Source organism: Lytechinus pictus, chromosome 15 (assembly GCF_037042905.1).
Source record: "Lytechinus pictus isolate F3 Inbred chromosome 15, Lp3.0, whole genome shotgun sequence".
Classification (NCBI taxonomy): Eukaryota; Metazoa; Echinodermata; class Echinoidea; order Temnopleuroida; family Toxopneustidae; genus Lytechinus; species Lytechinus pictus.
In genome coordinates this window covers 3546298-3574213 of record NC_087259.1, presented here as the reverse complement: position 1 = coordinate 3574213, position 27916 = coordinate 3546298, and the positions used below count along the sequence as shown (strand labels likewise).

The following is a 27916-nucleotide window of genomic DNA, read 5'->3' as shown; positions in this document are numbered from 1 at the left end:
TTTCACAAAATAGTTATATGCACAATTTAGTCACATTCGTACAAGAGAATCAATGATGTCCCTCACTATTTCTTTTGTATTTTATTGTTCGAATTAAACATTATTTCACTTTTTGCAGATTGACAATAACGACCAACTTTACTGAACCATAAAATGTTAAGCAATGGTAATTCAACATGTTCAGAGGGAAGTAAAACTTTGTTTCACAGAACAATGAGGAGAAAATTAGAATATTTCTTATTTCATTTAATAAAATACAAAAGAAATAGTGAGTGATGTCATCAGTTCCCTCATTTGCATACCGACCGGGATGTATAACTGTTTTGTGAATTAAGCGAAACTTTAAAGTGTCATAACTTTCTTATTTTACATCCGATTTTGATGAAATTTTCTGTGTTATGCTTGTTGGATTTTTCTCTTTTTATTCAAATCAATTTTTTGTTGGGGTGGACTTGTCCTTTAATATTGTTGGCTTATATATTTTGTGACACAGAAAGTTCCCAGTCCCAGAATGTAAAAAAAAAATCTGCTGGTGCTTTATCCAGTTCTCACGGACTGTGTCAACTTATAAATTCTTGTTAGTAATTGGCAATTCCATAATTTTATTGAAGTCCATGTCAAAGATGTTTTTGAAAACCTTTTGGAACATCTTAAAAACAGGAAAAAATGGGAGGTAAGTGGAGCAGACCCGATTTGCGAACACGATTTGTGAAGTCGGTCCGAGCTCGCACGCGCGACGACCGATCGTACGCTTGGTTAGGGTTGCCTGGGTAACGCCCCGACGCTACAGCCGCGCCAGGGTACGGTATACGGTACGTACGTGCGCGTGCATGATCGATCCGGTTTCGTCGTTGAGCTGAGCCAAGAAAGCCGACCGATAAAATATGGTAAATATTGACTTTGTTGATTGTTTTGATTTATTCAATCATATTGTGTGTTCATTGAAATAAGCTCTGAATTATATGAAGTGTAATAATTCTGTGTTCGCTTGGTGCAAACTCCCCATGATTTAGGCAAACGTCATGCATGTTTACGGGTGTCAACCATCGGCATCAGCGGTCCGCAGATCTTATCTGCCCCAAACCTGCCGGGGTAGTTGCCTTTGAATTACCGTTCCGCATGGTATGATGTGGGTGTGTAAGTGAAATGGTGCGCAGACATGTTGCACCATTTTTATTCAATGAGAAAATGACTGGCCGCGTTTTTTCCAAGAAAATCATTTATTTCTCTCAAATTTTAATGAGATTTTTGGTACAATTACGGTACTGGTACCGTACTCTTGAGATTAGATTCTCAATCATTTTTAATCACAGCAGCTAAAAATAAGACTAGGCCTAGTTTCTTTTACTTTTTCTAGGCCCTCGTGAAGTTAAGTTGCAATCTTATCAAGAAAAATATTTCAGTCAGTCCGCAGCCCGTCCGAAAGTGCTCTATTTTATTCAGCGGTATGCATAGCCGTCCGTGGTTATGCACACTTGTTCACTGCAACCACCCTGCCTGTGGGGAATCTACAGGTTGGACTATGGCATGCCAATGCTGTACATAGCACACCCTTTAAAAAATGATTAAAACATCACTATTGTGACCAAAATTACTAATTTTCGTACAGTTGCAATTTATTTTTCATTATTAACTTGGGAATAATTTTTGTATTCACTAGAGCGCTCAAAAACTTGAATTTTGGGCATATTTTTGTGTACGCCCTCTATTGGTGGAAAATAATATGGCAAGAAAATTTTCATTTTTTATATCTATTTTTAATGAAGAAAAAAATAATTTAAAGAATCAAATTTACTTAAGGGCCAAGTAGTATGACGAATAGGTGTAATGGAAACTGTCAGTGTAAAAAAATCAAGCATTTGTCCCAAAGAAAAAGAGAAAATAAGCCAAACATTGCCATCCTTATTTTGCCACACATGGAGATATAACTGAGAACAAGGTTATATCATAACCTTGTTCATTGAATGAGTGGTTATGCATACGTAATGAGCTGTGAAGACGAACTTTCCGATCGGTGTTTTTTGCTCTTAGAATCGTTTATTCCTCACATAATTGGTCTTATTTTATAGATAAAACTTTGAAATTTCTGATCAGCTAAATAAAATGCACATTTAATGTATTTTGAAGACCGATATTTAGCCTAGAAAAAATGATTTTTTTCAAGAAATATATGTGAATAAACAGAGCGCATTTTTGCATCGAAATCACACTTGCGTCAAATTGATATTATAATCAATATAAAGCGTAGACATTCTTCTTTACGACTGAAAAAGAATTATGAAATTTCATGATGTAGCAAAGTCAGGAACCACAAAAAACCACGGCAATGTCCATCGCGAAATGATTGGAATTGTAGTAGAATTGCCAACGCGTTCTGATTGGTCAACAGCGGCGCACAGACTAACAACATTATATATAGCTTAAAAAACCCGGAAGTAGTACGGAAGAGATCGATGGCGAGTTGCGTGAACGATATGTTTTTGACGTGTGCAAGGACCCTGGTTCGAACCCGCCGGACTGTGTTTTTTTTTTTTTTTTTTTTGGGGGGGGGGGGGGGGTTGATGGGGATATGTTTATGCTTTTTCTTTAAATCATATTCCTTCATCGTTCCTACCCAGCTTTATTCTCTTTTTACTTTCATATGAAGTTCTATTTTAGGCCTGTATTTATTAAATCATGGAGCTATTAATAGCTCTATGATTAATTCTTACTTCTTCTTAATCACTGCTTTTGATTTTCAAGTTCTTGATTACACTTATTTGGGCAGGGGTGGGAAGGGAAGTGAGTTAAAGGTCAAGTGCACATCAACAAAAAAGTATTTGAATAAATACAGAAATTTCCCTGTTTTAACACAAAACAGTTATATACACAAAACAATGGTATGCAAATAGTTGATAATGTCACTCACATCAAATTACTTTTTAAATTTTTGTTGCATTTTTATTATATAAATTTTAGCAAATTTGATGTAAAAAATCTTTCTCGAATCACAATAGGTTACATTTATGGAAACTACGAATGTTAATGGAGGAATTAAAATCCCTCTCAAAATTTGTTAATGAAAATTAAAATAAAATATACATGTCATGTACATGTATCAAACAAAAAAATACACAAGAAATTAGAGTGCGTGTGGCATAATCGGTTCTGTAATTTGCACATTGACCAAGATGAGCATATAATTGTTTTATAAAATTAGGCAAATTTCTCAATGTCAAAATAGTAATTTTTTGAATTTTGAATCATAGTTTTTATGAAATTCTCTGCAATACTTTATTTTTCTTTAAATTCAAATTAATTTTTTTGGTGGGGTGGACTTCTCCTTTACTCTTTGCTTGGAATAGGGAATGCACATTAATATTTATCCACTAACAACATTGTCTAAACATATGCAAATCAGTAATTGGACACATGCTCACTTTCCTTTCATCCAGGCCACTCCCTCACATCCACCAGGTTTACAGTCTTATAACAAAAATTTTGAATTAATTATAATACCATCACACCATAGCTCCATGATCACACAACATTCATACAGTGCTTCACAACAAATATTTCACTTCTGTTCATATATGCAATAATTACTGTGGAAAACAAAAACAAGGCGTAACCACATTCAAATACCGTTTAAAAGGACAAATATATTATACCTTTCGAAAAAAAAAAATTGTGAACATACATGGCACTTAACCTTCAGCACATTAGATAACATATAACAGAGTTGCTTGAGAACAAAATATAATTATGGGGCATTGCAAGAAACTTACATGTATGTTCAATCGCAAATCAACTACATGTTTGTGTTTAATCAAAGGACTTACCCTTAATTTTGGAATGTGTGATTGAGTAGAAAGTTTCTTGCAATGCATTAAAAATGTTCTTTGGTTTTGAATTGTGAATTTTTATTTTTGTCAAGCTGTATTCCTGTCAAAGTCAGTATTCTTAGTCCTCCCCAAAACTGTGCTCTAATTTTTTTGTTTCCAATATCGATAAAGATCAATTTTCTGTTGTATCATTATCAGTCCAAAATTTGCAAACGAAAAAAGGGCTTTGTCCAAATCATGGTCTGACCATTATAGTACATGATGGAATCTCCCAGAATGAAGTAGCAAGCAGAGACCAGAGTCAGCAAGTATGCATATCTATGTGTAGAAGAGACAAAAAAGAGAGAAATAGTCTAAATTATTCAAAGTATGAATTATGTTACATGTAAGAGACTAACTAATAATTACTAAGTACTGTCTGTGACAGCCACAATTTTTTTATTTGAACAAAATGGTTTATAAATACTACTGAGTACGGTAGTACCAGACTTTTTACTTTGACTTTAAACTGTTTATAGTCTCTAGAGTAGACTGTCTGAGCTAATCATCATTTAATTCTTAACCGCAGCCTGGGGCAAAAAATCATGGGGCTCAGCTCAACTTCGACTAATTAAGAAAAAAGGTTAACAATTTTCAACATAAATCAAGAAATATCTCAATCTATAAAAACTTGATGGAATTCGGAAACCTGATAATCATTTGAATAAAACTTTAGAAGGGATCTACTTATTAAGCTTCGTTTATATTAAGTCTTAATAAAAAAAAAAACAAGTCCACCGTCCACAGTCACAAATATAATGCGAGCCATCTGCCATCATTACAGAAGTTTCAACGTATGGGACCAAAGGCGAAATTCTACCAACCCGCGACGAACGTAATTTTGGCATTAATTTTTATTTCGCGCCATCGTGGAGTGAACGAGAAGGTTACTTCCGGGTAAAACGTAAATTTCTTGATTTTTAGGGTATCATTTTCTCTAACATAAAAATATAAGGTGAGTTTGCGTCAAGTTGGTTCTGACATATTTTGAACAGTGACTTTTCTTCTTTCTAAAAAAACCCGATCGAAACAATTTGGTTATGTAGCAAAGTCAGGAACCAAAAGTGAAATTCCGACTACAAAATCGCAGTTAAAATATTACTAAAATAAGCATCAATTAAAGAGGTAAAAATGGTAGGTTGAAAATGTCGAAATATGGAAAATTATATACCAAAATGTAGATGAAGGTCTTGAGAATAACTTACCACAATTCGTTTCAACGTAAACTGAAGTTAGCGACCAGTACAGAGCTATAACTTCAGCCCCTCCAATTCAGTGGGAAAATCAAGCCAAATTGATCGCACGTTTTCCTTCGGAGACCGCTAGAGGGCCGCTGAATAAATCTCCATGAATATGCTCATTATCGCGCGAGCTGCGGTCTGACTGTATTTGCATGGGATGAGGTTGTTGCGGGTGATTTTGATTTTGCCCCCCCCCCCCAACTGAATCATTGAGTTTGTGGTATATTAAGTCTAGATAGAGGTAGGACAATAACAAAAAAACAAAAAAATTAAACAACATTTCTACTAAAATTTAAAAGCATTACCGGTACCGGTACCTCAAGCATTAGACCAAAAGCTTCAGTCTCTGTAATTTGGTTGTTCCGCTGAACTACGTTGGCTCCACTCACCATACATACAGTAAAATGTCAGAAATTGTTGAATAAATCCCCAGAAACGACGGTTATTCCTGTCTACTCAAGCATGAGGCCTATTATTCAGTATTAAGTATTATCATAGACATTGCTCAAAATTTCCTAAATAGTGAAAAATGAGGCTTAAATGTTAATCCATAAAATCATGCATATTGGTCCATCCCTGTATTACCTTTATTACCAGATCTACTGGAAAAATGCAATTAATTATGCAGTAGTTTCCAGGTATATCACTGTTGCCATCTCCATCTAACTTAAAATTGTAATTAAAAATAATACATGTATATGCTATACTGTGTGGGCTAGTGGCTAAAGTCTTTATGCTGACCTAGGACTGAAGGGAGGGGGGGGGGGCTGACCATGCAAAAAAATCATAATCGGTCATTTTTACGATTTTGTACACGGTTTTGGAAAAAAGTGCGGGGGCTGAAGCCCCTGCAGCCCTCCGCTTCCGCAGCTCCTTCTCAAGAGTATAGACTAGCCACATAAAAATTCAAAGTTTTACAATCAAGGTCAAAGTTTTACTTATTCTGTCTGACATAACTACGCAGCTATTGTACACCTGTCAGGCAAAAATTTCTTTTTTTATTTTCGGTGCTACTTTTCACAACTTACTGCCTAAATCTTCAAAATTGGATAAGCTTTAACATTGCAATGGAGATTTCCTGGGCTCCTTTTTTTAGTTTCCAAGGCTCTTTTGGGCATTTTGGGGGCTAAATCGCCCCAGCCTCCCATTTAAAGATGTTTCTGATCTATGTATAGACATTAAAGTAAAAGTTTTCATATTTTTCATAAACATAATAATAGAATCCACTGAAAGGTTGTCGGTAGTGTGTAAGAGGCTGAAAAGTTCAAGCTATGATGACTAGATTACAATCTTTTATACTTTTATACAATCTAAATGACTGGGAATTTTTTAAAGTAGACATCAGTTAGATCTGTAAACTTTGCTGATTATATTTTTTCCCTTCTTTCCAGGTGCACCATGGAATCCAGATGACTGAGGCCTGTCTGTCACTGAAACATTAGGCAGCCTAGAAGCACCATGGAATCTGAGGCTGAACAAGGCCTGGATAACGGGTCGGAGCTCAAGGATGAGGTCAAATGTGAAGATGATGGGACCGGTGAAGTGGTAGCAAGTTTAGGACAAGATGGTAGCGGGGATGGCCATGAGGAAGATGTAGAAGCGAATGAAGGTGAGAGTATGCTGCAGGAAGATCAGGGAGCAGGGGACTGTCATGCAAATGAAGAAACCAAGACAAATGATGCACAGGCCGAGGGTGGGATAGATGGAGGAGGTGAAGGGGGTGATGAGAATGCAGAGGGAGAAAGGGAAAGTCAGGCAAACAATGCCAATGCAATAGAACCCGAAGGAACAAGTGAAGAGACTGTAGAGCAAGGAGAGGTCCAGATAGAAGAAGAGCTAAAAAGATCAAAGAAGGGGGATGAAGGAGATGAGGTAGTGTCTTCCAAAGTCACCACTGTGTCCTTTGCCAGTGAAGTCCAAGTGCTGAATGAAGATGAGCTTGAGGAACAGTGGCCAATAGCTGAAGGGGATGATGGTGGAGTGGTTGCTGAAAAGGGAGATGGTGATGGGGAAGGCATCGTTGAACCTGATGAAAATAAAGCAGAGATTGACGATAACTCTGCCGATGTGATAACTGAAGCCGATCCTTCACTAGGCGATGACAAAGCAGAGGTTGTAGCTCGGGTTTTAGATGAAGAAGATGGCGATGTATTGGAAGATACCCCAGTGGCAGAACCTGGATCAGATCAGCCGGAACCATCAGACATAGCTTCTGCAGAAAATACTGCTCCATCTGAGGAAGCAGTTGCTGAAAAGACACCTGAAGAAAGTAATGAAGTCACAACAGAGCATGATGATATTGGTGAGCAAGAGCTTCCAGAGATGGCACCTTTGAGTGATACAGGAGTGGACAATGAAGCTTCTGTAGAAGATGGAAATTCATCAGAACAGGTGGTTCTGGAGGCTGAACAAGCTGAAGGCAATAGAGAGGAGATACTTGATGATATTCCAGTAGCTCAACTTATTGAAGAACCAGAAAGGGAGGTAGCTATTGAATATGAGACAGTTGTTCATAGAAGTATGAAGTCAAGTGCACCAGAAGTTACGCTTGAAGCTGCTGCTGAGGAAATCATAGAACAGGTTGGAACATCTGCTGAAGGACCGGAGGAAGGAGATGGAGATGAAACTAAAGAGGATGTTCATGCCCCTCCACTTGAGGAGATTGAAGCTGAGCATTATGTTGCTCAAACTGAAGTGGATGTTCAAAGGAGCTATATGTCAAATGCCCCTGAGCATGGTGTTGAAGCACTAGTTATGGAAGAGCAGACAAGCGAGGAAGCTCAAGAATTAAATAGCCCAGTCCCAGTGCCTGAAGGTGATGAAGCTGGAAAAGAGGCACATGTGGATGACAATCAACAAGAACTGCTCGATGGCATTCCTGAAGAGAACATTGCTGATGATGGAGCAGTGGACAATCGCACAGAACTTCAAGTAGACAGTGCTTTAGAAAGTCAAATTTTTGAGGAAAGCCAAGATGAACCCTATCAACAAGATCTGACAGTTCCTACAGGGTCTGTCCCATATGAAACAGATCCAAACTTGTCTTCGGTCAACCAAGAGGATGTTCCAACGGATGGTAACTTCTCAGAGTATGACCAACCACCAATGTTGGCGATTGATGTCGAGCCACTACCTCCTATAGAACCAGAGATGGTGAGGCATGACATTCGTCAGCTGCAAGAACGGCAGAGGATGGAAGGTCTTAGTCCAATAGAGCTCTTAACCCAGGCCAATCAAGCTCATGGAGTTCTACCATCTCCTCTCAGATGTAAGTACCTTATTTTCTGCCGAGTCTTTATTGTGGATTGTTAATCCAAGATTTAAAAGTTACTGGGCTTATTACCCCTACTATGAAACCTACCCTAATCTTAAGACCTAAGAAAATGGATATCTGTTTAGATTTGGTAAGCACTTACATTTAAATGTGGAAACAGAGATTTCTGATGAAAAATCAAGTATAGTGATTGAAGAAATTGGAAGCATTCATGTGTAGGGTTTTACTGTACACCTGGTCCCCGTAGCTAATCACTAATATGAAAGAACAGTTCTGATAATTTCCTAGTCAGACTACTGAGCAAAATGCACATGCAATTATGGTCTTGATAGGCCATTTCATTTAGCAGTCAATCGCAGACCTTTGTGTTTCGAGGCCTGGTAACTTACTTTAAGAAATTTAATGTATGTGCATTCAAAGGAACTAAACTCCAAAAGATCATGTTCAGTTACTGTCAAACATTATCTGCCACCATTTTTACTTTGATTATTCACATCTTACCTTGGACCAAGTTTTACAATGAAAGTACAGGGCACCTCTTTACAGGTTTCACCGAAAGATGTTGCCATTTGTCAGTGTACTGTTTACTCGAAACCGAACCGTAATTATCTGTTTTGTTCTTAATACTTAGCTCCATATCACCAGCAACATCCTCACAGTGGCTCAAAGCTGGAATCAACAAGTCGAGCGACCAACCTGTCTCGGGTCCAGATAGCACGCATCCCGTCCCCGCCCGCTCACGTCAAGGCTCAAATGATGATGGAAGAAGAGAGGAGAGCCTCAACTAGAACGTCCAGCAGGCTACCCCCATCGGTGATGAAGATGTCATCGGTGATGGTCAATGCTAGGTAAGGATTCAAAATATTTTTTAGGTCTTTGTAGCGCAGATGGTCATGTTGCTGAGATGATCACATCACAACTCGCATTTCCTCCTTAGTTATATTTGGAATCAGCCTCTCTGCTTTGCCATGTTTACATTGTATTTTCATTTTGTATTATAGTGAGAGGAAAACCATTAATAATTTGTTCGCTGTAACAGGTTCAACACCTGTGTCACTCATCCAAAATTTCTGTGCCTAGAACCTTGATAATATTTAAAGAAAAACATCATTATAAACTACAGTTCAAGGTAATAACTTCTTTCGGTAGAGATCTCTATTTTATACCTAGATATGAGGACAGAACTTTCAAATAAGTTTTGAACGTATTACTTATATTTGTTAATATTAATGTCATAAATGATCAGGGCCCGTTTCACAAATGACTTGCAACTACCATGGTAACCTTGATTCTGATTGGCTGCTGAGCCCTGTTACCATGGCAGTTGCCATTATGGCAAAGTTACAACAGTTGCAAGTCCTGTATAAAGCAGGCTCCTGAACGGTATACATTATATGTAGACAGGTTGTCTTTTTCTTTTATTGAGGACCAAGGTGAAGCAGCATTATTTATTCTTAAGACACCTTTCCACATTGCATAAGTATTACATGTACAATTGATAATATAATTACTATGCAATCAGTGGATTGCATTTTTCACCAAATCTGTATAAACAATTTCTCATTGCTCTCAGGAAAAAAGCTGTGAAGAACAGAAATGCGAGTGTTTACTATGAAGAGAAACAGTTCCACAAAATCTTGAGTACGTATAATCTATTTACAATGTTGATGCTTCATACGTAGCTTTTTGGTAGATAGGAATGGTTTATTTCCAATTGGTCTAATGCCAATTCATCTTATTACCAACTCATCTACTGTCATTTGGTCTTATCATCAGTTTGTCCACTATCCACATGGTCTAATTGCTATTTCGTCCACTCACCATTTCGTGTAATAACCAGTTGGTCCAATAGCCATTTAGTGATTTTAGTCCATAAACCATTTGGTCTAATTGGATATATTTTAATTGGATGAAATGAATGAAAAAAAAATGGGTATTAGACCAACTGGTTATTAGACGAAATGGTCATAGATGAACTGGTGATTAGACGAAGTGGTTATTGGACCAAATGGTTGTTAGACGAAATGTCGATGGAAGGAATGACATTAGACTAAATGAAGGTAGACCATGTGATGAGTTGACGAGTTGGCAATACACGAATCGGGAGTTTACCGTAGGAATGACTGTACTCCTGTCTGGTGACCCTTGTGCTAAAACCTGTATCCCTATATAGCTTGATTAGCATTTAAGAACATGTCTATTAAGTTATGCATAAAGTCGTGCATAACTTTTACGATCAGCTTTATGAAAACCTACCTGAATGTTTTACCCAACTTTCAAGAAAGCAGTGCTTGTAAATTAATCAAGGGACTAATAAAAGTCATCTCTAAAAGTAGAGATGACTTTAGGAGTAATATTTTTGATAACCTCCTTCCTCTTTCCCTCATACCCAACTCTATACAAATGGTTTGCAAACTTTGCATTTTGGCCCAATAACCTTGATTCAGAGCCTGAAATACGCACCCATTCAAGAGCAGAGAGAACAAAACAAATAATAGATAAACTACCCATTTTTACTGCATCAATCTTTGTATGCTGCTAAAAATATTCAAAGGAAAATGATAAATAAGACCTTTCAAATCTATAGCAGTGTGATTTAAAGTTAGAACGACTGATTTCTAACACAAATTGGCAATTTTTTAACTTTTTTTTTCTTTTCAGCTCTTGATGAGTGCATCAACAGCCGACCTCCGATGCAGTTTGACCTTGATACTCCTGGGCCGTGTCGGTATTCTCCAAGAAACAAGCCTTTGTATGAAGACAACGCTCCTGAGTACACCTTTGGCACGAAATTCCCTGAAAGAGGTAAAGACCTAGATTTATAGTGATTGCCTGTTTATTTAAGATCACTTGTCTTTGAAATCCTCCTTTAAAAAAAGGGGGGGGGGGAATGGGGAGGATGTATAACAGTATTCTCCAAGTAACTAGTCCGGGTTATAATTGAGCAAGGTGCCACACGGAAAAGGAGAAATTTTCATATAGTGCTTCTAGACCAGTTTTTTACGCTGAATATGAATATATGAGGTAACCAGGCTGTATCCTGAAAATTAACCCGTGAGGGCGCTTTTTTCAAAATGGCCGCCAAATTTTCAGAATATTTGAATTTTCGTACATAGATTTTGATATAAACATTCCATTGCCACAAAATTAGTGTCATATGAAAGACAAATAAATTTTCTACAATTTGGTACCATTTATGGGGGATAAGTAGGTCATTTGGCTGAGATTTTAAGTAGAAAAGTGCATTTTTTGTCATTTTTTTCCAAAAATGGAAAATTTTGCAAATACATGATTTTACATAATTCAAAGAAAAATGAATCAATTACCTTGAAATGTTCCAGAAAACTTTATTGATATACTATCATCATGTGGATGAAATTTCAACTCTGTATCATTCTTCTTAGCAAATTTATAAGTATCAAACTTGAATACGTCAATTTCAGAAATGTCGCTTTTTGTATGCATTTCCATAGACTTATACGTATAACATGTATAATATGTATAATGTATAGTTACAAATTAAATGCAATTATCTCTGCTCGTTAATCACTTGGATAGTTAAGAATAGGCTTTTCTCTATCAGCTACATAAAAACAAAATGTTGGCACATCAAGGCCTAACACACTCATGGGGTGGGGGTGTCGAAGCCCTCCCCCTTTGGTTAATATTGCATATTTATTTGAAAATTCACAATTTTGGACCCAACATTGAGGCCGATAGAGCGTTTGTGCTTAGTTGTACACCCCATTTTATTGATTTGAAACCACTTAGGAAAGAGTAGAGTTTGTTCCACCAGCTACATATAATCAAGCGCTGGCACATCGAACCCTAGCCCTCTCAGGGGCTGTCTAAGTCACCCCCCCCCCTCTATATCATGTATATTTCCGATTTATTGGATATTTCACCATTTTGGATCACCCATTGAGGCAAAAGCGCATTCCTACTATATAGTACAGCCAATTTTATTTTCTTGCAATGAATTGGAGAAAAAAAGAGTAGGCTTTGCTCTATCAGCTACATATAAAGAAGTGTTGGCAAATCAATGCCTATCTCCTTCAGGCGGCTGTAGAGGTTACCCCACTAATTTTTTTGTATTTATTTGTTGAAAAGTCACCATTTTGGAGCCCCCATTGAAATAAAAAGATGTCTCTGATATAATTTATAGTTCTGCCACTTGTATTGGCTTAAAACCACTTAGAGAGCAAAGAATAGGCTTTGCTCTATCAGCTACATAATTTTGTGCTGGCAAATAAAAGCCTACCCCTTCTGGTTGTTGTCGAAATCAGCCCCCTCATTCCTTTGCGTTATTGCCTATTTATAGGAAATTCACCATTTTTGAGCCCCCATTGAGGTAAAAAGGCATCTCTGATATATATAGTTCTGCCACTTTTACTGCCTTCAAACCAATTAAGGAGGAAAGAATATGCTTTGCTCTATAAAGCTTACCCATCTGGGCAGCTGTCAAATCACCCCACCCCTCTTGCATTATTGCCTAATTATTGGAAAACTCGCCATTTTGGAGCCCCCATTGAGGCAAAAAACATGTTTCTGGTATATAGTAGAGCCACTTCTTTATATGTAGCTGTTAGAGGAAAGCCTACTCTTTCCTCTCCAAGTAGTTTCAAGGCGGTAATAGTGGCAGAACTATATAGCAGAACCGCCTTTTTTCCTAAATGGGGGCTCCAAAATGGTCAATTTTCCAATAAATAAGCAATAATGAAAAAAGGGGTGGGGTGAATTCAACAGCCCTCTGATGGGGATAGGCCTTTTTTCCGAGCGTGTGTTTATACGTAGCTGTTAAAGCAAAGCCTATTCTTTTTCTCTCCAAGTGTTTTCAAGGGTGAAAACCGGCAAAAACATAATCAGAAATGACTTTCTGCCTCAATGGGGGCTCCAAAGTGGTGATTTTTTCAATAAATAGGCAATAATGCAAAAAGGATGGGTGATTCTGACAGCCCCCTGGAGGGGGTAGGCTTTTAGTTGCCTGCACTTCTTTATTGTGGCTGATAAAGAAAACCCTATATTCTTTCCTCCCTAAGTGATTTCAAGGCATTAAAAGTGGCAGAACTATATATCAGAAACGCCTTTTTGCCTCAATGGGGGATCGAAAATGGTGAATTTCAAGGGAGGGGGGGGGGGGGTAATTTCGACAGTCCCCTGAAGGAAGTAGGCTTGTATTTGCCTGCACTTCTTTATATGAGGCTGATAAAGCGAAACCTATTCTTTCCTCCCTAAGTGGTTTCAAGGCAGTAAAAGTGGCAGAACTATATATCTATATCAGGAACGCCTTTTTGCCTAAATGGGGGCTCCAAAATGGTGAATTTTCCAATAAATAGGCAATAATGCGAAAGGGATGGGGTGATTTCAACAGCTTCCCGGAGGGGGTAGGCTTTTATTTGCCAGCACTTGTTTATATGTAGCTGATAGGGCAAAGCCTACTCTTTCCTGCATGTCCAAGTACCTTTAACAATACGTGGTGCTCCTACATTGAACAAATTTAAGTTTGAGTTTAAGCATTCCATTATTAGCACTTATTTGAGTTAAGATATTGTTCTATCATCAGTTTCATCATATTGCATACTTTATTTTTTTTTGTATTATTTTATACGACGTATCTATGTTAAACATAATCGATACACGGCTTGTGTGTTATTATCATTTGATTTATTCTTGACACGCTTGATGTGTTTTCATTTTGGCCCTGCTTTTACAGTAATTTTTAAATATGACTTATATTGATTTTATTCAGGGCCGTAGTCTCTCTTGAGGGGCGTCCTTTTCAGGCCTTTGTGCTTATGACTGTTCCATCCCATGCAATGATTGTTTATTGTTATTTTACCGTGAAATATTGTCAATATATTTTCTGTTGTATGATTTATTTTTGCATGGAAATAAAGAATCAATTAATCCATCAAGTCATAGCAAGAAAATGATATTGGCTGTACTATATAGTAGGAATGCACTTTTGCCTCAATGGGCGATTCAAAATGGTGTAATTTCCAATAAATAGGCAATATATATGACATAGAGGGGAAGGGGTTGACTAAGACAGCCCCTGAGACGGGTTTCGATATGCCAGCGCTTCTTAATAATATGTAGCTGATAGAGCAAAGTCTAAGCTTTTCTCTCCAAGTAATTGCAAGAAAATAAAATTGGCTGTATGATATAGAAACGCCCTTATGCCTCAATGGGTGATCCAAAATAGTGAAATTTTCAATAAATAGGCAATATACATGATATAGAGGAGGGGGCGACTTAGACATGGCTAGAGAGGGCTAGAGTTCGATGTGCTAGCGCTTATTTATGCAGCTTGTAGAACGAACTCTACTCTCTCAAAGAAATAAAATACTATAAAGCACAAACGCTTTTTTGGGTCCAAAATGGTGAATTTCCAAATAAATTGGCAATAAGCAATAAGGGGAGGGGTGACTTCCCCAGCGCACCCCCCCAAAAAAAAAAGGGGTTGGCTACGATGTACGTGTCACTTCTTTTGATGTAGCTGGTAGAACAACTTATTCTTTTCCTCTCCAAGTGGTTTCAAAGGCTAAAAAAAACAGTGATTTTTTCCCAACAAATAGGCAATATACAACAACATGATATAGACAGGAAGGGGGGGGGGGGGGGGAGGGCTTCGACACCCCCACCACATGAGAGTGTTAGGCCTTGATGTGCCAACATTTAGTTTTTATATAGCTGATAGAGAAAAGCCTATTCTTAAATATCCAAGTGATTAAAGGGGAATCCAACCGAAATAAAAACTTGTTTTTATAAGGACAAGAAAAATCAGACAAGTTGATAGGTGAAAGTTTTAACAATATTAGATAAACAACAAGAAAGTTATGAATTTTTAAAAGTTTTAAATATTGGTAATCACTATACTCATGGAGACTTCAAATTGGCCGCATATGTGATGTCATAGTGATGTAAGGCAAGGACTACTCTTTTATGTACTCCAATACATATTATGGCTAAAATGTCCTTTTTTCTAAAAGTTTTATTTCAAATTAAATTTTTCTTTCATGAGGACATAAAACAATATACTATCTGGGTTATATTTAGATTACTGCCCCAGGGGCATGGGTACTTAGGAGAAAACCACAAATCCCTGATAATAAAGTACATGGCCTATGGGAAAGTTGTCCTTGCCCCTTGTCATAATTTACTTACCCAGTTGCCAATTTGAAATCTACACAGTATTAGTGATCTCAATTTTAAAGCATCTATAACTTTATTATTGCTTGTCCGATTTCTTTCAAACTTTCATCATTCTGTTCAGTTTATTTTTCTCCTTCCCAGCACAACATTTTATGGCCAAGGCTGGATTCCCCTTTAACGAGCAGAGATAATTGCATTTAATTTGTAACTATACATTATACATATTATACATGTTATACGCATTAGTCTATGGAAATGCATACAAAAAGCGACATTTCTGAAATTGACGTATTCAAGTTTGATACTTTATAAATTTGCTAAGAAGAATGATACAGAGTTGAATTTTCATCCACATAATGATAGTATATCAATAAAGTTTTCTGGAACATTTCAAGGTAATTGATTCATTTTTTTTTTGAATTATGTAAAATCATGTATTTGCAAAATTTTCAATTTTTGGAAAAAAATGACAAAAAATGCACTTTTCTACTTAAAATCTCAGCCAAATGACCTACTTATCCCCCATAAATGGTATCAAATTGTAGAAAATTTATTTGTCTTTCATATGACACTAATTTTGTGGCAATGGAATGTTTATATCAAAATCTATGTACGAAAATTCAAATGTTCTGAAAATTTGGCGGCCATTTTGAAAAAAGCGCCCTCACGGGTTAATTTTCAGGATACAGCCTGGTTACCTCATATATTCATATTCAGCGGAAAAAACTGGTCTAGAGGCACTATATGAAAATTTCTCCTTTTCCGTGTGGCATCTTGCTCAATTATAACCCGGACTAAGCCTCAGTCCAAGGAGTATGCTTCTGAGTACACCTTTGAAATGATTTCTCCAGAGAGAGGTAGAAATCTAGATTTACTGATGTCTTGTTTATGTTAGACCACTTGTATATAAAATCAACATTTACTTAAAAACTGAAATTTTTTATTGAAAGGTGTGGAAAGCATGATATTTCTGACATTAAATGTTGAACATTTGCTGTTATCACATTTTCCCTAAGCAAAGTTTATGTTGAAGATGAACAGAGATGGCTCCTGTATCATTGGATCAGTTGTAGGTCAAGCATTCATTTCAGAGAAGCATTCAGTGCTCATTAATGGACCAAAAATTTTGTTAATAAATTCTAGCAATATCTTACTTGGGTTTGTCCACTATTTTACACTGACATTGCTCTTATACATGAATAATTTGTTGGGGTATGAATTATGACCTTGTTCTTATCCATGAATGTTTATTAATGAATTGCACCTTGTTCTTATCATAACCACTTTTGCTTTGTCGTGCACGCAGCTGGGGGTGGACGCACTGCCTATTCCAAGACCTGGTTCAACAGTACTGATAACTTCACGTCCAAAACAAGATTTGAGAGGAGGGTGAGTACGATTCAAGCCCTGCATGTATTTCTGCATTTCTCCTCCAGTCTTGGTACTCTGAACCCAGTAACACAGATGTCTGCAATTAATCGCAATATTGAAATGGCCAATCAGGGTCTCTGTTGTAAGCCCTTATTACCACCAGCAACCAATCAGAGTCATTGTTTGAGATTTATAAGCCATGTATCATCGCTATAGAGTAATAATTATAGTTTGCAACAACCTTACAAACTGCTCCTTGTGTGCTCCAAAAAGTAGAATAGAATATCACGAAAGAACAGGTTTAAATGCAGGTAGTAAGTTTGATGAATTCAATTAGGCAATTCTAAACCATTCTGTATTTGGAAAGATTGAACCATGTGGGATTAGATAAAGGGGGAATAGAATTAGTGGCATTAATGTCCATTAGTCCAATTGGCATTTGACCAAATGTACATTAGACCGGGTGTCATTAGACCAAGTGGCATTCACCAAGGTTCATTTTCAGTTGGTCTAATGCCAATTCGTTCAATTACTAACTTGTCTACTATCATTTGGTCTACCATCAGTTTGTCCACTATCCACTTGGTCTAATTGGCATTTTGTCCACTCTCCATTTGGACTAATGTCCAGTTGGTCCAATAGCCACTTAGTCCAGAAAATAGAATGGGTATTGGACCAACTGGTCATGAGACGTAATGGTCATAGATGAACTGGTGATTAGACAAAGTGATTATTGGACCAAATGGTCATTGGACCAAATGACTGCTAAACGAAATGATGATGGACGGAATGACATAAGACTAAATGAAGGTAGACCATGTGACGAGTGGACGAGATGGCAATAGACCAATCGGCAGTTTACCTTCTTTCCCAATACTTTCTTTGTTAACAGTGGCCATCACCCAACGCCTATGGTAGAGGGAGGTCTATGGTTGGTAGGAAGGTTCCTGATAAGAAAGACTATCCGGCATTTAGCATGAGAGGAAAGACAAACTTTGTCATCAACAAAAAAGGTGAGGCATCCAACAACATGAATTACATATGAGATTGCTTTTTGTTTCTTTACATGTCTATAAATATCCATGTCCATAAATGACCTGACACCAGAGTACGTTTCATGTTTGTTTTCTTCCGTCCACCAATTTCACTATTCTGTATGCTGTAGAACAGACCCACTTTAAAGGTCAAGTCCACCCCAGAAAAATATTGATTTAAATAAAAAGATAAAAATTTATGACATTTTAAGGTTTTGCTTATTTTACACAAAACAGTGATATGCACAACTCAGTGACATGAAAATGACAACAGTCGATGATGTCCCTCACTCACTATTTCTTTTGTTTTTTATCATTTGAATTATATAATATTTCATTTTTTTACAGATTTGACAATAAAGACCAACTTGACTGTATCATATAGTATTAAACCATGTCAATTCCACATGTTCAGGGGGGAATTAATTGTTGTTCCCCTTGACATTGAGTAGAAAATTAGAATATTTCGTATTTCACTTAATAAAATACATAAGAAATAGTGAGTGGATGACATGTATTTCACTTAATAAAATACATAAGAAATAGTGAGTGGATGACATCATCAGTCTCCTCATTTGCATACCAACCAGGATGTACATACAGTGTATGACTGTTTTGTGAAATTAAGCAAAACTTTAAAATGTCATAACTTTCTTATTTTTCATCCAATTTTGATGAATTTTTCAGTGTTATGCTAGTTGGATTTTTCTCTTTTTTAAAATTCAAATAAACCTTTTGTTGGGGTGGACTTAACCTTTAAATATCAAAAAATGAACCCCAAGAAAGGTCAACAAAGTGTCAGTTGTCCCTGTATTTGAAATAGTCTCCCCAGCGACATCCATTCATGTCCTTTTGTACAGTTACTCAGAAGCAAACTAAAAATCTATCTATTTTCTCTGTAACATCTGCTTTGTATATCGTAAGCACGTGTAGAGTAGAACTACATGTAATTATTGTTTATATCATAAACTGTTAATCATCCCATTACTGCTGATAATGATAATAATGCCGACATAGCTTATATGAATGAAAGAATTTGGAAGTCATGTGTTAATCCTCTAGTTATGACATATACAGATGAAACGCAGTCATAAAATTACAAGCAAACAACTTATTTTTTACCTCATAATGAGGATAAAACAAATGGCGTAATATTTATATTTTCAGGGCAAGGACTCTCGGGCACAATTCTATATTATAGCACACATAGAAAAATATTCAGGCCAAATCTCTAAGGCCAGCGAGAGGTCAATTGACAGGTCATCCACAGTCATGGCTTTAGATGACCGCTGGCTTCAACCGATTTACGCCATGTTTTAAATGGCATACTACCAAATATTTGATATTGTGGCTTATGTGTATATATATTTGGCTTTGTCAGAAGTTATATTTTTATAATTTGACACTGGATACTAAACTAAACATTTTTTAAAGCCCTGATGGTAGGCCAAAACAAAAGTGCCTGAATAAAACCTTTATGAAACGTTTTATCCTGCAGGATCTGAGAATGAACCCGGCCCAGACCAATATCACCGTCAGCGATCTGATCCATTACTCTTCCGTCGAGCTCCAGCCTTTAGTATGGGAGCCAAACTGAACCGCGGGAGGCTCTTTGGCGCACCTGGTAAGTACATCTTCTGCCATATTTAGCTCCCTGCACACTACACGATCTGCTTTCAAAGAAATCGTAATAGCCTTAGATATGAAAATTTCAACCTATAAAATCTTAACAATCAAAGTTCCAAGTAGTTGAATGAACACTGAAAAAAATATTTCAGTCTATTTGGAGCCTCACTGTAGGAATAAATACAAATTCAGTTCCAAATCGCAATGATGTCATCATCAGTAAGTACTTGAATCCTATTTGGACTATACTCCGACAATAAAGCCTTCAGCAAAGCAGAATTCTGATTTTAGTATTCCTAGCATTATACCAAACTTCAAATAAAATAATTTTCCTTCTTGAAATTTTCATATTGAATGCAAAATGTAATTTGTTGAAATTTGCATCGTATGTGGTAGGATCGTGTAGTGTGCAGCAGACTTAAGTGTTTTACCCAACATGGGAAATCATGGGTGTAAAAACTTTAAAAGGTATGCCTGCACTATGTCTTTTAAGTTCATTTTCAAAAATTTGTATACAATTTCAAAGCAGAGCCCATCCTTATTTGAAGTTCAAACTACAATTTGTTGCATATATCATCTTTCCTAGCTTTAGTGACATTTATCTTTTTTTGCTGTTCATAATTTTATAACCTCTGTAGGAAAAAAAAATATATATGCACCATCATTCATCTCCTCTAATGATTGAATATTGTCCTGAATGATACTATACAGTGCGTCCCACAAAAAAAGAAACCGAGATTTATCGATGATTTATCATAACTTAATCACAAACACAATAGACAAATTACCTACCATTTTAAAGCTTAGAATCTCCTCTTTCATCTCAAATTACTTAGATTATTTCTCATTCACGCATGAGTGAGCAAAAACAATTTGAAAAGGGGATACCAAAAAGTCACTTGGCGGGCCGTATCTTGGTTTTAAAAAGAAAACCACAATTTTAAAAAGTTCAATATCTGCTCTTTAATTTGATACCTCAATTACAGAAAATGGTCAAGAAACAACAAAGTTCTGGTTATTTGAAATAAGGCTTGAATTTCAATAATTTCATAAAATGAAGAGGTTTTACAGGCTAGCGTTCAAACTCACTCGACACTCCGTTTTGTTGACGATCAGCCATGCATTAAGTCTTTTGTTACCGTGAGTTTACTTCTGTGGGAAACCAGTGAAAACACGTTTATTTAATAAAATTATTGAAATACAAGCATTGTTTCAAAGGGATCATAACTTTTTTACTTCTTGACCATTTTCTGTGATTAAGGTATCAAACGAAAGAGCAGATTTTGAACTTTTTATTCATGTGATTTTCTTTTTGAAATTCAGATACCCCCCGCCAAATGAGTTTTTGGCATCCTTTCTTCGAATTGTTTTTGCTCACTCATGCGTGAATGAGGAATAATCTAAGTAATATCAGATGAATGAGGAGATTCTAAGCTTTACATTGGTAGGTCATTTATCTATTGTATTTATGATTAAGTTATGATAAATCATCTCTAAATCTCGGTTTCGTTTTTTCTGGTACGCACTGTATACTAATTTTTAAAATCATATATTTTCCTATGTTGTTATGTCTTGAAATTTATCATACCTTGCCTCAACAGAAATCACACCAGCACCAAACTACTACAACCCGCACACCAACTATACATCAAGAAAGGTAACATACCCAGCATTCACCATCTCAGGCATCAGGAAACCAAAAAGCCATGCCCTAGGACCACATGCTACACTCTGAACAATGCTACAGCAGGTCCATTACGACAATCTTTGCACCAAGTTCTGCGCGGGGAGTGTTCCCTACCCTGCCTTCAGCATTTCGGGTGAAGCAATAAAGCCATGCCCATGACCACATTCTACACCCTGAGCAGTAGTAAGGAGGTGGGATGTAGAGCAGGCGTCAGGAAACCTTAAAGCCACGCCCTAGGACCACATGCTACACTCTGAACAATAGTACAGCAGGTTGATTACGACAATCTTTGCACCAAGTTCTGCTGTTGGAAGGTTCCCTACCCTGCCTTCAGTATTTCGGGTGAAGCAATAAAGCCATGCCCATGACCACATTCTACACTCTGAGCAGTAGTAAGGAGGTGGGATGTAGAGCAGGCATCAGGAAGCAATAAAGCCATGCCCTAGGACCACATGCTACACTCTGAACAATGCTACAGCAGGTTCATTACGACAATCTTCACACCAAGTTCTGCTTAGGGAGTGTTCCCTACCCCGCCTTCAGCATTTTGGGGATCAGGAAGCAATAAAGCCATGCCCAAGGACCACATGCTATGCTTTGCTTTGAAGGATGGGTACAGCACCTCAGTAACGACAATCATCACACCCAAGTTCTTTTCACGGGAGGTTCCCTACCCCGCCTTCAGCATTTCGGGCGATCAAGAAACAATAAAGCCTTGCCCAGTACCACATGCTACGCTCTGAAGGATGGGTACAGCACCTCAGTAACGACAATCATCACACCCAAGTTCTTTTCACGGGAGGTTCGCTACCCCACCTTCAGCATTTTGGGGATCAGGAAGCAATAAACCCATGCCCTAGGACCACATGCTACGCTCTGAAGGATGGGTACAGTACCTCAGTAACGACAATCATCACACCCAAGTTCTTTTCACGGGAGGTTCGCTACCCCACCTTCAGCATTTTGGGGATCAGGAAGCAATAAACCCATGCCCTAGGACCACATGCTACGCTCTGAAGGATGGGTACAGTACCTCAGTAACGACAATCATCACACCCAAGTTCTTTTCACGGGAGGTTCGCTACCCCACCTTCAGCATTTTGGGGATCAGGAAGCAATAAAGCCATGCCCTAGGACCACATGCTACACTCTGAAGAATGGTACAGCAGTTTGGGTAGGACAATCTTTAATAATAATTGACTTTTATATAGCGCTTTATCAATCTACGACTGCTCAAAGCGCTTCACAATTATCATTACCCGGTCACTGTATTCATAGCTTTTTAGCAGCCTGTTGCTAAACCAACTACAACGACGTTTGTTTCCTACCAGTACCCATTTAGCACCTGGGTGAGAGTGGCAAACTGTGGATTGATGCCTTGCCAAAGGATGCTAGGCCATGCTGGGATTCAAACGCACGACCCTCTGGTTACAAGGCGAGAGTCAGAACTGCTACACTACGGCGCTTCCCCCCCAAGTTCTATCCACGAATCTTTACACCCAAGTTCTGCTGTGGAAAGGTTTTCTGCCGCACCTTCAGCATCTTGGTTGATCAGGACACCTAAAAGACATGCCATGGGACCACATGCTTTACATTAGTATTTGATAGTTTAGAGGTGTCAGGATAGATTGTTCCATTAACAACCATCTTAATGTTAAGTAGAATATAATGTACAATGCTTTCATTATCGGCTCATGCACCTTCTAGTCCAGAGCTATTATACACATCCAGTCACCAGTTGAGCTGCGGCTGTGAAACTAATCTTATACATGTACTGCCCTTGTGTTGTCGCATGAGATAAGTCTCCAACTTTTTAAGATACATCTCATTAATATGAAGATTTGTCATTAACTTCCAGCTACTGACACATTTCTGCAGGCTTTGAATTTTTAATTTTTGTGTGTGTGCTGCAGGAGTGTTGAAGAATGGGTGTCACTCCACTTGGAAGTGTGTCAGTCTCCCTGCATTGCTACATGTTTGTGTTGTTATTTTGTTTCCAAGAGAAATCTGTACTTCTACTGATGAGGCTGAGATGATAACCTTATAACTTACAAGTTATTCAATATAAAAATACACAATGAAGATCTTGTCAGTTGGACAATTTAAATTGTCAAATGCCAATAGACTCATGATTCTTTGGATGACTGGGTGCACATCCCAGCAGACACAAACATTTTTCAGAACATCTGAAGTTTTTCTTCAGGTTGTTAGACTTGAAAGTAAGTGTTTGACGGTTTCTTAAGGTCCTTAGCTTGGAAAGAAAAGGTTGATAAAATATCCCTCTTTCAGTTGGGTACAGTGTAATTAATTTATTTTATAGAAATAAGAATGTCCCTTTTTACCAATTTGTAAGAATAACAATTAAGGTATTTCTCTGTATCATGAGTAAAAAGCAGAAACAATTTTATCATGCTTTAATCATTGATTTATTGATTTTCCAGCAAGTTCTTGAAATAATGAGCTTAATATTCATTGTAGTGGAACAACATATGAACAACATATGCATGGTTAGGATGTAATCATTACACAAAACAATATAGGCTGAACAAAGTTAGCTACATACTTAATTCATTTTGAGGTATTACTAGAACCAGAATTATTTTTACTAAGTATGTTTTGCAGTTTCTGATGCACAAAATCCTTCCTATGTATTTACTTGATAATTTACGGTATGTGCATTTCAGACTTTGAGGAAATGTAAATTATTTGTGATAACATGAAGAGGTTTATCAATCCATTCCTTGTGGGTGTTTCATAAAGCTGTTTGTATTAAGTTAAGAGCGACTTTAAAATGACTAGTGAACCTTTCTACTGTGCTAAATGATCACCGATGAACATATAATGGTGAATATCATTTACCACAAGAAAGGATCAACGGTCATTCTTAAAGATGCTGTTAACTTACGAACAGCTTTATGAAACGGCCTCCTGGTAGAATAACAATATCTGGGTACATCATTTTAGCTGTTTCCATTAATGCAGGTTCAAACAGACGCTTTCTCGAACCCGCATTCTGTCTGTGGAATAAGAATGGCCACTCCCATCACTTCCATAGCCTAACTGGGTCCTGTCTGTTGTATCAGTGTGTTTTTGTTTATAATGTTTTCCCAAATAAAAACAAAACCTGTATTTTTGAAGATTTTCTTATTGTTGCGCATAATCTAATCATCCTATAACTTTGTAATAAGGACATTTTCTCTTCTTTCATCAGATACCAAACATATGGTGGTATCTGAATCCCTGACCAAAATGGAACAATTTAAACTTGTGCATGTCAGAACCACTTTGTGTAGAATAATGCAGGTGTTTTATCGAATTGGCCACGGACAGTTTAGATAATCCATGCCAAAATTAGGTGTCTATTCTCTGAAGCATGATAAAAGAGATAAAGGAAATACTATTGAATGTCTTTTTAAATATCCTGTGCTACAGACTGTTAAATCTTTGATATCTATTCTACACATTTTTTGTGTGATATCACCATTTGAAAGGGTCCTCATCTGGCTATGCATAGCAGAAACATATTGTAACTGGTGTTGAAAGAAAGAGAATAGGTTGAATTTTCATTTGAAGAAATTCCTGACAAAGTATTATAGTTTAAAAAAAACTTAATTCATGAATTTCCTTTTTTCTTGAACACACTGTACAGTAATCCAAACATTACTGGAAGAATTCTGTCACAACATAACTCTCCATGGATTTTATGAATGTCTTTTTTTTCTAGTCCTGTATTGTAGCAATTCCAAACATCTTCCTATCAGCTCAATTGTGAATTGTTTTACAAGTATTCTGTCACTAAATAAGCAAAAAGTACAGATAGATAGTTAATGTCACAGTGGAAAGATATATTTTTTAAAGGCATATATTTCCGTCCAGTTTGTAACATAATGCAAATATTTTAGTCTATTTTTCAAACGGTACATATTTCTGTCCAGGTTGTGTAATCAAATTTGTATTATGCACTAATTGTCTATATTTCAAACAATTCAGATAAAACACTTCCGTCCGCTTTATGTTATGATACAATATCAAAATTACTTTATTATAATGCATAATTTTGTTCCTTTCCATTAAGTCTTAGGTAGTGTAACTTAAAGCAAAGTTATTGGTCATATGTATGATTTTTATGATTGATTGTACATTGTGTTGAATGCAATTAATCATAAAGATTTGCTCGAAGATCATTTTCTAAGCCTTGTGTCACAGTTCCACTAACATGAAGATTTAAGATGAATTATGGGTGATTCTAATCATTTGATTGTGGCGAGTTGAACCCTATATGCATGCAAATATGGTTTTGAAGTGGCATTGTCATTCTGTGATTGATTGCAAAACTTTGTATCATGAGGACCTGGAGGTCCCCGGAGAACTTTGGAGGTCCCCGGAGAACTTTGGAGGTCCCCTGAGAACTTTGGAGGTCCCCTGAGAACTTTGGAGGTCCCCGTAGAACTTAGGAGGTCCCCGGAGAACTTTGGAGGTCCCTGGAGAACTTTCGAGGTCCCGGAGAACTTTGGAGGTCCCCGGAGAACTTTGGGGGATGTTCAGCAAAATGGTTCATCATTCTTAAATGCAGTCTTTGAAACCTCCATATGTTTTTTTCTCCTCCAAATCAGGAATATATTTGTTTATTATTTCTTGGTAAGGCCAACACCAGAGAAAGAAAAACAATAAGAAAACGCTTGCAGACATTTAGTGCAATGGTGGTGTTTGCACCTTTCATATCCAGTTACCATAATAAAAGTTAATGTTTGTGAGTGTAGCCAAATTTTGGTTTTGTCAGTTTGTGAAAGCTAAACAGATTGCAAGTAGTTGACAAATTGTTTAATCTTTGCAAATATTTTTTTCTTTTATTCACAAACAAATTCCTAATTACCTGTTAATATCTAACTTCATATTGACTTTCAGTTTACATTTTCAAGTGTTTGCGACACCAATCCTTCTGAGCACTGTCTTAAAGATACCATTAAGAGAATTAGGGTCTTTAAGATTCAAGAGAGGATCCTACCTGGCAGCAGTAAGAAAAATGAAGTCAAAAAGGAAAAAAAAATCTCCTTTTGAGATGGTTTTAAAACATTCTTCTTAGATTCTTTATTAGATTCATCAATGTTAATGAACACTTGACTGGTGCAGCCTTTTAAATTTACAAATAATCAAAGTGTTAACAAATGCTGCTGTAGAAAATCATGCAATGATAATCATCTTTTTAAGCTAAGATGCCGTTTTACATTTCCATATGCAGTTATTTCTAAAGGTAAGTTTTTTGTAATAAAAAATAATAAGCAATATGTTTATCATACGCATCTTGTGATATGCTGTTAAGGGTTCAGTATTATGTCTAAGAAACACTAATATTTTTGTGTATCTAGTGTGTCTTTTTATACCATAGAGGCTTTATTCTGTACAGATCTGACTGTAAGATATGTAAAAAATATATTAATAATCTTAAATCTATTTGCATCAAAGCTTGTCTTGTCCATGATTAACTTGTGTAACATTGGGTTCAGTATTTTCTGAAAAAGTTGATTTAATAAGCTGGATAGATTAATTGAAAAAAAAGAGTGACATCTCTGTAAACTGTGGAGGTTGGTTTTTATATACAAAGGCCATGGTGAGGGTTATCAGAAGATGGTGGTGGTGGTGATGACGATGATATGGTGATGATGATGATGATGGTGATGATGATGATGATGATGATGGTGATAATGATGATGATGATGGTGATGATGGTGGTGATGGTGGTGGTGGTGATGATGATGATGATTGGTGGTAGCAATGATAATGATGGTGATGGTGGAGATGACGATAGTGATGATGATGATGATAGTATAGTATAGTATAGTATTTATTTTCCGTATAAAAACACATAAAAGCAAAACGGATGGATAGCCCATTTTCAGTTTAGTCGACATGACTATATTGTTCTTCCATGGGGTCCATATACAATACAAAGTAAAAAGTAAACACATATGAAAGAGGCATAACATATACGGTAAATCAAACAAAATAACAAAAATGACATGATACATGTTGTTACTAATAAGAAAAGATCATAAAATTAAATAGTTTGGCAAGAATTTACACTAAATATTTTTAAAATGAAATAATTGAATGAATTAGGCTGCTATCAAGTTATTGAAAAAGGTTTTCACAAGGAGCAAGGAGTAATAAAATGAATAATATGAATATACATTGTATAAAAATGAATATGTAATCATTGTGAACTGATTCTGGTACACGCATACAATTTTAAGAGGGCAACAGTGAGAGCGTAAGAATATTGAATGGAATTCAGGATAAAAGTACAGATTGCATTGAGACAACATCGGAATAAATATATAAAAATATGTATATGCACTAATTTGATTCATATGACCAGTAAGAAATACAAGACCGAAAAGGAGAATGCGCTTTGTGGAACTATTTAGTGGAATAAGCTTAAAGTCAGTTAGTAATTTAAAGTTTGTTCAAAGAACAATGGGGAAATGGGAAGAAAAAAAGGAAAAGGGGGAAAAAAAAAAAGAAGTGAGATGATAATTTGGTTTTGAAATTGTTTATGGTAGGAGACAATTTTAAGTCCAAAGGTAGGGCATTATATACCTTGGCACCTCTATATTTAAAGGATTTCTTAAGGAATTCTGTCCGTGGTTTAGGTAAAAGTAGTTTTT

At 36.7% G+C, this 27916-nt stretch overlaps 1 protein-coding gene across 1 annotated transcript; it reads left to right on the top strand.

Annotated features, from left to right (window-relative positions):
- Positions 1-797: 797 nt before the first annotated feature.
- LOC129277654 (uncharacterized) lies at positions 798-26703 on the top strand. The gene is made up of 9 exons (XM_064109984.1): positions 798-887; positions 6496-8372; positions 9010-9226; positions 9952-10019; positions 11040-11183; positions 16840-16922; positions 17797-17917; positions 19437-19562; positions 21166-26703. The coding sequence occupies exons 2-9, from the start codon at positions 6563-6565 to the stop codon at positions 21297-21299; spliced, it is 2703 nt and encodes a 900-aa protein (XP_063966054.1). The 5' UTR covers positions 798-887; positions 6496-6562; the 3' UTR covers positions 21300-26703.
- The last annotated feature ends 1213 nt before the right edge of the window (positions 26704-27916 follow it).